The sequence below is a fragment of the Notolepis coatsorum genome, assembly GCF_963971535.1.
Source record: "Notolepis coatsorum genome assembly, chromosome: 3".
Lineage (NCBI taxonomy): Eukaryota > Metazoa > Chordata > Actinopteri > Aulopiformes > Paralepididae > Notolepis > Notolepis coatsorum.
In genome coordinates this window covers 27,318,693-27,331,994 of record NC_140167.1, presented here as the reverse complement: position 1 = coordinate 27,331,994, position 13,302 = coordinate 27,318,693, and the positions used below count along the sequence as shown (strand labels likewise).

Here is a 13,302-nt window from a genome sequence, read left to right as displayed (position 1 = left end):
GCCCAGGGGGTGTAGACTGTTGTAGTTTGAGCTAATTTACACCATGCTCCAAAAAAAGGGAAAAAAAATCTGCCGAGCGATGTGGAGCGGGGAGAGCTCGATTCAAGGTGAGCGGTGAGCAAGCGGAGAGCGACTTGGGGGCGGGGTCAACATGAGCGATTAGCGGAGCCGAACAAGCCGTCGTAGAGCGAAGAGCGGATTTCACGCCCGCGCCGATCCGCTCACGTGGCCTGGCGCGGGATGAGAGGGGAATCGAACCGGGAACCGTCCGACTACGAGCCGAGCGCTCTACCTCCCGAGCCACTGTTGCCCCACATAGTCGTTGCTCCTGAGGAGAAGCGGTTTCATCGTCACTATCATCACCGCTGCCCCTCATCTGACCACCATGTTAAATACTTTACTATCATCACCGCTGCCCCTCATCTGACCACCATGTTAAATACTTTACTATCATCACCGCTGCCCCTCATCTGACCACCATGTTAAATACTTTATCATCACCGCTGCCCCTCATCTGACCACCATGTTAAATACTTTACTATCATCACCGCTGCCCCTCATCTGACCACCATGTTAAATACTTTACTATCATCACCGCTGCCCCTCATCTGACCACCATGTTAAATACTTTACTATCATCACCGCTGCCCCTCATCTGACCACCATGTTAAATACTTTACTATCATCACCGCTGCCCCTCATCTGACCACCATGTTAAATACTTTACTATCATCACCGCTGCCCCTCATCTGACCACCATGTTAAATACTTTACCATCATCACCGCTGCCCCTCATCTAACCACCATGTTAAATACTTTAATTACTATCATCACCGCTGCCCCTCATCTGACCACCATGTTAAATACTTTACTATCATCACCGCTGCCCCTCATCTGACCACCATGTTAAATACTTTACTATCATCACCGCTGCCCCTCATCTGACCACCGTGTTAAATACTTTATCATCACCGCTGCCCCTCATCTGACCACCATGTTAAATACTTTACTATCATCACCGCTGCCCCTCATCTGACCACCGTGTTAAATACTTTACTATCATCACCGCTGCCCCTCATCTGACCACCATGTTAAATACTTTACTATCATCACCGCTGCCCCTCATCTGACCACCATGTTAAATACTTTACTATCATCACCGCTGCCCCTCATCTGACCACCGTGTTAAATACTTTACTGTCATCACCGCTGCCCCTCATCTGACCACCATGTTAAATACTTTACTATCATCACCGCTGCCCTCATCTGACCACCATGTTAAATACTTTACTACACAGTACATTTCGCAGTTTGAGTAAAATGTACTCTGTTTGAGTAAGATTTACTCTGCGAAATGTACTGTGTATCATCACCGCTGCCCCTCATCTGACCACAATGTTAAATACTTTGCTGAAGTGTCTACTCACTGAATTAGCTCAAGGCTCTGGCAGACGCAACGTGCATCCACGCAACACGCACGCACACACACACACACACAGACACACACACACACACACACACACACACACACACACATACTGCCAGCCTTGACCGTGAACGTACGCGTGAGTCGGGGCAGTAGTCGAAGAATACCGGGTCATGGGGGTGTGTAAGGGAGCTTGGGGGTGGCAGTGGTCCCTTGCCCCCTGAGCAGATGGCTTGAGGGGAACAGAGGACTAGAGGGAGGGGGGAGTTCAGAGGGAGCACTGTGTGCTGCTAAAAGGAAGACTTGTCTTGTTCTCCTAAAGCAGAGCCACAATGCTGTGGTTTAACCTGCAGCAGAAGGCAACTGCGTGTGTTTGTGTTTCGGCGGCACGCCTATAAGCCCCTTTCATACTCCGTCTTCCTTTTGCCTGAAAAAAACCGTGTAAGAAAAGTGTCAAGCGTCGAAAGAAAGCAGTCATTGTTGTGACATGTTTGACAAGGAGCTTTATGCTGCCGACTTCAGCAGCTGCATTGTCCTTATTTCCTCTAGACTAGAGAAAAAAAAATAAAAAGAGCATTGTGTGGTTGGTTTGGTTTCTGCTCATTCGTGTGAAGGACTTTGATCCCTTGTCCTTTTTAAATGTAGCTTCCAGATGCTTCTGGCTACGCAGATTGGCAAGTGTTCTTCCGCTCGCAACTGTTGATGCTAAATGGAGTCGGAGGGTCTTATGAGGGAAATGTAGGTGCACATTTAGTGGACATCAGATGTACTGTTGGTACACATGTTGTGGACATCAGATGTAGGTACAACTGGTACACATTTAGTGGACATCAGATGTAGGTACACATGTTGTGGACATCAGATGTAGATGCACATTTTGTGGACTCCAGACAAATCAGTCATGCGAGTTTTCTCACAGCTTCCTTAGGTCAATGAGGGCGGCGCCGGGCGCTTATAGCGCTAGCCCCTAGTTGAGCGGTCAAGTGTGGTTCACCGCGCACCCATGACCGCAGATAGTTGCACCGGCACCTCCCAGGCTGAGAGGGACACGTGGCATTCACACAGCACGCCCTCTCCATAGTCCATACTCTCTATACTACATCCTCTCTAGTGTCTATACTACATCCTCTCTATACTACATCCTCTCTATACTACATCCTCTCTAGTGTCTATACTACATCCTCTCTATACTACATCCTCTCTATACTACATCCTCTCTATACTACATCCTCGTTATACTACATCCTGTCTATACTACATCCTCTCTATACTACATACTCTCTATACTACATACTCTATATACTACATCCTCTCTATACTACATCCTCTCTATACTACATCCTCTATACATCCTGTCTATACTACATCCTCTATATACTGCATCCTGTCTATACTACATACTCTCTCTATACTACATACTCTATACTACATACTCTATATACTACATCCTTTCTATACTACATCCTCTCCATACTGCATCCTCTCACACTCCTGTCTGCTCTCCTTCACTCACCTGCTCCCCCCACCCCTCCCTCCCTCGCCCCACATGACTCTGTTTTTTTTATCCAATTTTTTCTCTAATTTTTCTATATTTTTCTCCCATCCCAATTTCGTATCATCCAATTCAACCCTCCCCTGTCGCTGTCCACAACGCCCGATCCCCACCCATCAGTTTCCCACCCCCTAATACGGCCAATGTGTATTAGTATGGACGGCCAGCTAAACTGAAAGCAATGTGGAGCGCTGGGCTCGAACAGGCGAGCCCAGCGTCTCCGTCATTCGTGGCGAGCGCCTTGCCCACTACGCCACGTAGCCGACCCCCACATGACTCTGTTATACTAATCCTCTGAACGCCTCAGAGAGCTGGTTCAAGTTCATTGCCGGGTCAACTAGTGCCTCTGGCCAGGTGTCAGGTAACCATGTGGTGGTCTCCCGCTAGGTTTTCTATAATTAGTTAAGTCTTTTGCATTCCCATTTTAAAGACGACTAACATGGTATTAGACCTAGATAAGATAAGATGAGATATTCCTTTATTGATCCCCTTGGGGAGATTCAGGAGTAAGTATCATTATCTATCAAGATTCTTAAGTATCATTGATTCATTGAGGCTTCCTCATCAATGTGTCCCTGTTGAATGATCTTTTATGTGAATGGTAAATGGTCCATTTTTATATAGCAGCTTTTATTCAAAGCGCTTTACAACTTATGCCTCACATTCACCCATTCACGCACACATTCACACGGCGGAGACAACCATGCAAGGTGCCAACCTGCACATTGGGAGCAATTAGGGGTTAAGTGTCTTGCTCAAGGAGGGAGGATCGGGAATCGTACCAGGAACCTTCTGACTACCAGACGACCGCTCTACCTCCTGAGCCACTGCCCCCCCCCCCCCCCCCCCCATATAAAAATGCACCATTTATGTGACACTGGCCTCGAGGTCAGGCCTATCCTAGAGATTTGAGATCTAGTGCTATGTTTGCTTAATTAAAACCTGAACCATTGGGAGTCCCCCCTAACAACCTGAACCATTGGGAGTCCCCATAACAACCTGAACCATTGAGAGTCCCCTAACATTTATTCCTTATCCCAGGATTCCTTATCCCACATGTTATGCATGGCCTCCCGGCACAGCGGTCCCATTTGCTCGGTCAGCCGACGACACCCTTTAATCTCACCTCGCAAGTCAAGGTGCATCTAAGCAGCAGAGATAAACGATCTTAATGCAGCAGATCGCTTAATCCTGAAGGTTAGGGCATTTGGCAGTGGGCTATTTACACTGTAGCCTCACACACACGCGCGGTTGTACTTGTGCGGCCAGGCTCTGCGGGGTTAGCGGCGCTGCGTGAAGGGCCTTCCCGGAGTGTGCGCTACATGCGCGTAAGTGGATTATATTACAAACCGCAGAGTCACGCCGCTCTTTTTAGAAGACACCTTGCACTCGGAAACATCCTCCACGCGCTTCTGCTTACGGAGCCGTGCCCCCGGACAAATCTGGCTGTGGGGGAGCAAAAAAAAGAAAAAAAGAGTGAGCTGGAATTCCAGAGTTTAAAAATAAACAGCATGGCAAACTGTAGCCGGTTTTCAAAAGAACTTTCCCAACCCCCGATCAAATAAGACGTCACTGAGTGGTGCGGAGTTGGAAAAATGCAAGTAATGTTTAGTTTGGAGAGGAGGAGGAGCGTTTGGAGGGGTGGAGTGAGTTCTTACAGCCAGGGTGGCACACTGTATACTGTACTATCTTCTACAGACCAGTGGTTGACTTGACACGTATGGATTGGATACTGCTGGACACTTGATGCCGGTCGGAGCATAGGACCTGCTTACTGTAGAGGATTTATGTGTGTCATTGACGTCAAAAGCGTCCTAGTTTTTTCCTCTGCTCCACTTGGGTTAACCGTCATTCCGAAGGAATATGGTCCGTGTTAAGGTACAGAGAATCTCACTTGAAACCATTTGAGCAGTCTGAACGGGTCTGCTCTCTTCTCTGTGTCTGGCTCTCTGGAACTCAACGAGCAGTGACAGTTTGTGCTCTGCTCGCTAAATAAGATATCCTCCTCCAAGCCGGAGGATGAAGTCGGGTCTTTAATTGGTACACCTGTTATCAAACATGCATTTAATTACACCAGGGAAGCTGCTTCACATGACGAGAAGCTAACCGCTAACCCAACCTCTGTCTGTGTTTTTTTCCCCCTCAGATGAGCTTAACGGTGAAGGAAGGTGCGTGTTTCGAGACGGGGAGTAGAAAACCATGCCCAAGGGGACGTATAGACTCTGAGGAGAGACTTTAAAGCAGGTGAGACTGAAGAAAAAATTTAAGTAGATTTCCAAATAAGTGTCTTGAATGATCCACTTAAGCTACTCTGCTATTGCAGAGATTTGGAGATTGATGAAGACGCGCGGTGGGCCTTAGCCGCGGACGATGATGTAATTAAGACTACAGAGCGCCGCCGCCGAGGTTATAGTACCGTCTCCGGTGTGCAACAGCTTGGCCAACGTCGAATGAAATGTTGCCCCCGGTCACGGCTCCCCGTTAGTAATGTAAGAGCGTCTGTACGGCCTGGAAGTGATTTTGCACCCTCACAACATCACGCATAACGACCACGGCAGCCTGTTCATCACACCTGCTCGTCCATAGAGGACAGCAGAATAATGGGAGTAAATTGAGCATGGATTATATTACGTGATTATCGGACTTTAATCCTAATGCATGCTGCAGTTGTACCTAGCTGTCCTTGCTCGTAGGGGTCGTAGGGTAATGGGCGTATGGCGTCAGCCTTGTTTGAGCATGACGGTTATGGCTTATATATGAGTCATAAGTCAATGTTATGGCTCCTGACATGCGAGTTGGAATTATATCACAACAGTGATCTGCATTTTGGAACCCGGACAGGGTCGCCATCTGTATATTGCGTTATGTGTAGTATTTCCTCGCTCTACAGCGTGGTGTCAGTGTAGCCAAAGTTGTCTCGTGGCCATGTACGGGTCCCATACACCGTATCGAGCAAATGTACTACTCGCTGTTTTACTGGCGTGATGTGAACAACAAAAAGCACGATTTAAGTGATTGATTTTTTTATGTGTTCCAGGCAACGATGGGAAACGCAGAGAGCCAGTACAGTATCCAGGGTCCCAAGGGCACCGGCTTCATCTTCCCCGGGAGACAAAAGCCGTGCGCGCTAAAGTGCCGCTCCACCAAAGACGACGCTCTGTCTCCCCACACGTGGTGGCGAAGTGGTCCCGGGGGCTCGGGGTACAAGGCTAACGCCAGGTCTGTCGGCCGGGGGGGCTGCCTGTCGCCTCCCAAGAGCCGCCAGCCCTACGCCGCCCGGAACTACGACTACGTCTCCAAGGGAGCGCGGGGCAGTCCGAGCCGGGAGAGACATCGCTGGCACGGGTCCCCGGGGAGATGTGTGCCAGGGAGGCACACGCCGGACGAGTACGACGAGGACAATCCCTACGGGGCTGAGCTGAACGGACACGCCCTGAACGGACACGGCGACGAAGGCCTGGAGGAGCAGAGCAGCCCCCGGGTGGTGATTAAGAAAGACGGCAGTCTGCGGGTGGAGTTCACCAACACCTCGGGCGGCGCTGCCCTCGTGCTGGACGCGGCCTCCGGGCCGGTACAGCTCCTGAAGTTCTCCCCGAACGTGGAGTCCACCTCCACCCCCAGCCTTTCGGACTCCGGCGGCAGGAGGCCTGATGAGGCACACCACCACGGAGGTCCGCCGCCCGCGTCCACCTCGTCCACCGCCAGGACCAGCAAGGGCAGCTCCCTGAGCTCGGACGGCTCGTGGTATGACTCCCCGTGGGGGCCCGCCACAGAGCTCTGTGAGCAGGACCAGCCCTGTCCCTCCGGCAGGAGGCTAAGTCACACCCCCGTCCACCAGCTACACTCCTTCCCTGAACAGTGTCCTCCAACAATCTCCATCACAGACCTCTACAGAGACCCCACCATGGCCGCCACCTTCCCCACCACGGCCAGGGACCTGGCCTCCCAGCTCCAGGAGCCACCTCCGGGCCAGAGACACAGGGCCTCCTTCGCCTCGGTTATGGACACGCCCGCCGAGCTGGAGTGTCCGGAGGCCCGGCAGTTCTCCTCCTACACCCTGCCCTGCCGCAAGCCCAAGGCCCTCGCCTCGAGAGAGGACCAGTACCCAGACCCCGACCGAGACCTGTACACGGCTCAGACGGTCGCGGAGGCCGGCTTCATAAAGAAAGACTCCATCAAGAACCGCATGCGACGGCTCAGCGACTGGACAGGAAGCCTCAGCAGGAAGAAGAGGAAGTCTCTGGTGAGTTAACGCAGGGATGTACCCGTGTCTGGGCTCGGTGTTCTCTTCGACAGATGGTCTATTGAGCTTGGATTTGCTCTTTGCTTTTAGTGCTTGTTTTTTCTCTTAAGGGTCCTAGGGGACTAGTATGCCACATTGGACACCATTTTCCTCTGTTTGTTTACACACTGCTGTCTCCTCCAGTCATACAAGGATCTTCGTCTCCTGGTAGGTAACACAACCAGCCTTAGAGACCTTTGTAGACTCCAGTCACCGTAGTAAAAGTACACCGTTGGTAGCTTTAGTGAATGTTTATAGTGGTGTTTTGGTACCCGTCAAAAGATTGTGTCCTCGTTCCCCGTAGTTGTCCCCGTGCTAACCCTAAGAGGCAGAGCCTCTCTCCCAGCTTGTTAGGTAGAAAAGGGCATCGGTAAACAGCCATATCATGACACTTTCCTGGCCCGGTGAGGTTTATGTGGGCCGTGAGCCACAGCGGTTGGCCTGGCACGGCCGTCACCCGGTCCTTAGCACCACAACACCAGCTGTCTTGAGGACGGGGCACGGCGGGGCACCACAAAATTAAAATGTTGTGCGGCAGCCGGTGCTACTGTGGGTATACTGTGCTCAGAAAGGGGATGAGATGTGCATGCTAGTGCAGTGTACAGACATGGATAATCCAATGAGGAGGAGAAGCCAAGGGCTGCTCTGCCGATGTCGTCTTGATGACTGGATCTGGGTGGGTAGATTATTATTGTCCGTTGATGTTTATGGCAGTTTGATTGGGAATGGATTAGAAATTCTTAAAATGTCATGGCTGTGACTGACATGACACTAGTCCATAACTGTAGGTTAGTCATAGCCTGACGATTTCAGACCTCTATGTTTATTCTTGTATATCTAGAAGGTGTTTAACTTTTTTATTATTATTATAAATTAATTTTATTTTATTAGAAGATTTATTAGATTTAGTTTACTTGGCTTCAGTCTGAGTTGTTTGTACTATTACGATGACGGTACATGATTATGCTAGCTAACCTAAGCAGCATAAAGCATTGCATAGTGATGCAAGGGACAGGCTTGCTGGCTGTAGACACACAGAGACACGCATAACAGCTGAGACACTGAACTTAGTAAGTTAGTAAAACTGAACCCTCTTCAGTAAAACGATGCCGGTACCTCTCTCTCTGGCTCAGGCCACAGAGGGGGGTTGAAAATAGTCATGGCTTGTCAACATGTTGATGCGAGTGTTTAAAAGACTAGCACCAAATATCGCAGCCTAATCAGGTTTTCTACTACAAAGACAAACATTTGTAATGGCTTTACGAGTTGTTATTAAACAGAGCTTAGAGGTCACGCCCCACTCCCGCCTTTTGAACTTTGAAATCAAGCATTTCTGCCCTAATTCATTAGTCTCTTGCCTGTTTAACAAACACTGTGCAGGCCATACTGAGAGAATCGCCGTAAGCCTTTTGAAAAGCTTCCTTATAGTGAAACTATAAATGCCCAAGATTTCTCCCCCCCATCCTGCTGCTGTTTTGTGGATATTTTCTGGGCTCCCCTCGCCACAATCTGCTAATAGGGATTGGTGCTCATTCAGTTGGGTCTGACGGCAAACAAAGGGAGAGAAGAGCTCAGTTGTTGCGGTCACATTAGCTGCCCTTATACTCTACAGTATTATATTATTTTGTGAACGACCCCTCCACGGATTTAAATGGGAGTTTGACGTAAAAGAATCACGGCAGAGACCTCAGCCGGAGCTTCCAGGGTCCTGTGTGAAGAATGCACATGTCTGCACATTCTCCAGTAGCTTATTAATGTGGAGTGTTACAGTGAGCCCGTGTTGGGACAGCTTTCACCTCACAGTAGTGTCCTCTTTCCAAGCTTTCCCAAAGCCTTGTTAATCTGCTGGCATGTGTTGGTTCTTCGGGAGCAGGCTACCAGACCCACGTTTACTTAGTGTTTGCACTTGTTTGCTGCTGAAAGGCTACTGTTCAGGCAACCGCCCCTTAAAAAAAAAACAGGAGGAAAAAAAACCACCTCCAAGAAGTGAGTCACCTAAATAGAATACATTTCACGGCAAACCCCAGGTCTCGGTAACATGTGGTAATTGGACAAGCTCTATTCTTAGTGATAAAAGGCCTCTTTCATGGAATGGTCGCATACTGTGACCACTTAACGGACCCGAATTCTCGGTGTGAATTTCCTTCCTAGCCCTGCGTGGTTTAACCCGGGGTGTTCTGTTCCGAGGGCTCTGTAAAAAGCTCCAGGAGGATGACCGTTTTTTCCGCCGATGTCTTCTGAAACGGAGCGGCCCGCCCGACGAGGTCTGCGTACAAGACCGCCTCAGCTGGGTCTCTCCGTCTGGGGCTACTCGGTCCACCGCGTAAAAACCCTGTGACCATATATTATCACCCCCCCGGCAGCGGGTCACACTGCCTCCTTTCAACGCTCTCACCAAAATCAGGAGCAGCTCCAGGTCTCGTTCCCCTCCAGACTGAGCTCGGGCTGTGGGTTTAAAGGTCACACCGCGACCCCCAGAAGCAGAGCGCAAGGGCGCGCCGCTAATGAAAAGCAGCCGAGGAGGAAAGAGAAGAGAAGAGGAGCAGGAAGAGGAGATAGATGAGTAGGGTTGGGGAGGAGACTTGAGACCTGAGGACCATGTACTGAGTTTTGTTCTCCAGTGTACTGATAATAAAATTGTTACTGGCTGCATGCATAATGCAGCATACACCAATCTTATGCTGCCAACTTAATGGGGACATCATTTTTGTCCTTTCAACAAGTTCAAATATGTCTTTTGCTTAAAGAACCACTTGGATTATGCATTCTAGCAGCCTCTATACCCCACTGTTCCAATCCTGACTGTTCTCAACAGGCTGGTTCTGTGCCTGTAGCGAGTGAGCACTCATGCTCGGTGCAAGAGCCTGTACTGTGGAGCGAAATTAAGATCAAACTTTCAGACTAGACGTTGCATATCAAATATGACTCGAAATCCAGCAATAGCATATAAACCTTACCGTTAAAAATGCTGTCGGAAGCATATTTTAGGTTCAACTTTGGGTAGAAAAGAGACTATTTATGACCATTGTCATCCCTTTACTTTCATAAGACAGTGCTAGCTTTGTTCCTGTCTGTGTCATCCCTTTACTTTCATAAGACAGTGCTAGCTTTGTTCCTGTCTGTGTCATCCCTTTACTTTCATAAGACAGTGCTAGCTTTGTTCCTGTCTGTGTCATCCCTTTACTTTCATAAGACAGTGCTAGCTTTGTTCCTGTCTGTGTCATCCCTTTACTTTCATAAGACAGTGCTAGCTTTGTTCCTGTCTGTGTCATCCCTTTACTTTCATAAGACAGTGCTAGCTTTGTTCCTGTCTGTGTCGTCCCTTTACTTTCATAAGACAGTGCTAGCTTTGTTCCAGTCTGTCATCCCTTTACTTTCATAAGACAGTGCTAGCTTTGTTCCTGTCTGTGTCATCCCTTTACTTTCATAAGACAGTGCTAGCCTTGTTCCTGTATCATCCCTTTACTTTCATAAGACAGTGTTAGCTTAGCTTTGTTCACATTTCATTTACTTTTATCCCTCTTATCCTTTCCCTCCTTCCAGGGAAACTTTCCTTACCCACTCGTGATCCTTTGTTTATTATCTAATGTCAGGGCTCTTGCTGCGGCCATTCTGCCATCGGGTACAAATGGCATGGATGAAAATAACCCTTTTTTAAATGATACTATCTTTTCCCTTTAACCCATCTTTTCTTACCCTCTCTCTCTCCCCCCCCCCCCCCCCCCCCCCTCTGTGTTCGCGAACCAGGAGCCCAGGTACAAGGATCCCAGTGAGGCTTTCGACAGCGGTGTGGACGGCCTGACCACAGACAACAGCTCCCCCTCCCAGGTCTCCAGCCTCCTCTGGTTCCCGGGGGCCTCCAGGGCCCAATCGTCCGGGGCCCTCCACCACCCGACCAGCGATGCCATTCGCCAGGACATCTACGAGAACTTCATGAGAGAGCTGGACACCGGCCCCAGCCCGGGGAGCGGTGGTGGAGGAGGAGGAGGAGGAAGGGGAGCAGGTGAGAGGGCAGACCCATCCACTGGAACCGAGGAGGGGGAGAGCAGCAGTGAGGAGGGCTCCCTGGAGCAACTGGACCTGCTGTTTGAGAAGGAGCAAGGCGTGGTGAGGCGCGCCGGCTGGCTCTCCTTCAAGCCCCTCCTCACCCTGCACAAGGACAGGAAGCTGGAGCTGGTGACCCGCCGCAAGTGGAAGCAGTACTGGGTGACACTGAAAGGTGAGCTGGGACTACGGAGTGAGAGAGAAACTGAGAGCCGATGAAGCCATTTTGGATTTGGTCGACGGCAACGCTGAGCCACCGGAATGTCTCCCTTGAAATTGTCTGAAGAAAAGGTTTTGCTCAAAAAAAAAATAAAAAATAATAATAAAAAAAAAAAAGGTTCATAAATCAAAGTCAAGTAGTTAAGTCCATACTTAACTTTTAACTTTAATTATTGGATTTTGATGGGAGGCCAGGGACCTCATTGTTCTCATGGATTAGGTTGTCTTGTCCTTGAGGCCTCTCTCCTCCACTGCAACTAGAAAAGCTTACGGGGAATTATGCTCTTGCATCTACCGTCTAAATGGATCAGCTCCAGGCCAGCGCAGTGTGCATGTGTGTGAGTGTCTCTCCCCCCTCCCTCTCCCACCTTGCTATAAAGTATTTAACTTACTGAAGAGCACTTCTTGCACATTGCTGCAAATATAATACTAAAAGTCAAAGAGCAAAGGACAAGTCTTATCACACTTGTGATTCCAGTGACCTTTCTGAAGGAATGGTATGCCAAGCTTCTGTGCTTTTGTTAACATTTCAATGCCACTCTGTCTGCTACAAATGTCTCAGTCCCACAGAACGCCATTTCTCACATTTCTCCCCGTTCACTTCTTGGACATAAAAAGGCCACGGGGGTGTTGGTGGGGGAAGACCTTAGCTGGTCTAGAACTACTATTGGCTTAATGCTTTCCTCTATCTCTCTCTCTCTCTCTCTCGCTCTCCAGGCTGTACGCTGTTGTTCTATGAGACCTATAGTAAAGGCTCCCCGGAGCAGGAGTTGTCTCCCCGCTACGCCCTGCTGGCGGAGGACAGCATCGTCCAGGCCGTCCCCGAGCACCCCAAGAAGGAGAACGTCTTCTGCCTCAGCAACACCTATGGAGACGTCTACTTCTTCCAGGTCTGGTGCCAGCACGTTTAGATAAATATTACCCGGTCGTGTCATGACTCACTTTGTGGGACCTGTACACAATATACTGTTAAAACTGACACCCACTGTGTAGTGTGCACAATATACTGTTAAAACTGACACCCACTGTGTAGTGTGCACAATATACTGTTAAAACTGACACCCACTGTGTAGTGTGCACAATATACTGTTAAAACTGACACCCACTGTGTAGTGTACACAATATACTGTTAAAACTGACACCCACTGTGTAGTGTACACAATATACTGTTAAAACTGACACCCACTGTGTAGTGTACACAATATACTGTTAAAACTGACACCCACTGTGTAGTGTGCACAATATACTGTTAAAACTGACACCCACTGTGTAGTGTGCACAATATACTGTTAAAACGGACCCACTGCAGTGTACACAATATACTGTTAAAACTGACACCCACTGTGTAGTGTACACAATATACTGTTAAAACTGACACCCACTGTGTAGTGTACACAATATACTGTTAAAACTGACACCCACTGTGTAGTGTGCACAATATACTGTTAAAACTGACACCCACTGTGTAGTGTGCACAATATACTGTTAAAACTGACACCCACTGTGCAGTGTACACAATATACTGTTAAAACTGACACCCACTGTGCAGTGTACACAATATACTGTTAAAACTGACACCCACTGTGCAGTGTACACAATATACTGTTAAAACTGACACCCACTGTGTAGTGTACACAATATACTGTTAAAACTGACACCCACTGTGTAGTGTACACAATATACTGTTAAAACTGACACCCACTGTGTAGTGTGCACAATATACTGTTAAAACGGACCCACTGCAGTGTACACAATATACTGTTAAAACTGACACCCACT

At 48.8% G+C, this 13,302-nt stretch overlaps 1 protein-coding gene across 1 annotated transcript in view; it reads left to right on the top strand.

Annotated features, from left to right (window-relative positions):
• The first annotated feature begins 4,323 nt into the window (after positions 1-4,323).
• The window catches only part of tiam2a (TIAM Rac1 associated GEF 2a), a 91,137-nt gene continuing 82,158 nt past the window's right edge, over positions 4,324-13,302 (top strand). The window contains 5 exon segments of the mRNA XM_084311574.1: positions 4,324-4,454; positions 5,125-5,222; positions 6,016-7,221; positions 11,008-11,479; positions 12,241-12,413. Coding sequence (XP_084167700.1) covers positions 6,022-7,221; positions 11,008-11,479; positions 12,241-12,413 — 1,845 coding nt within the window. The 5' untranslated portion in view covers positions 4,324-4,454; positions 5,125-5,222; positions 6,016-6,021.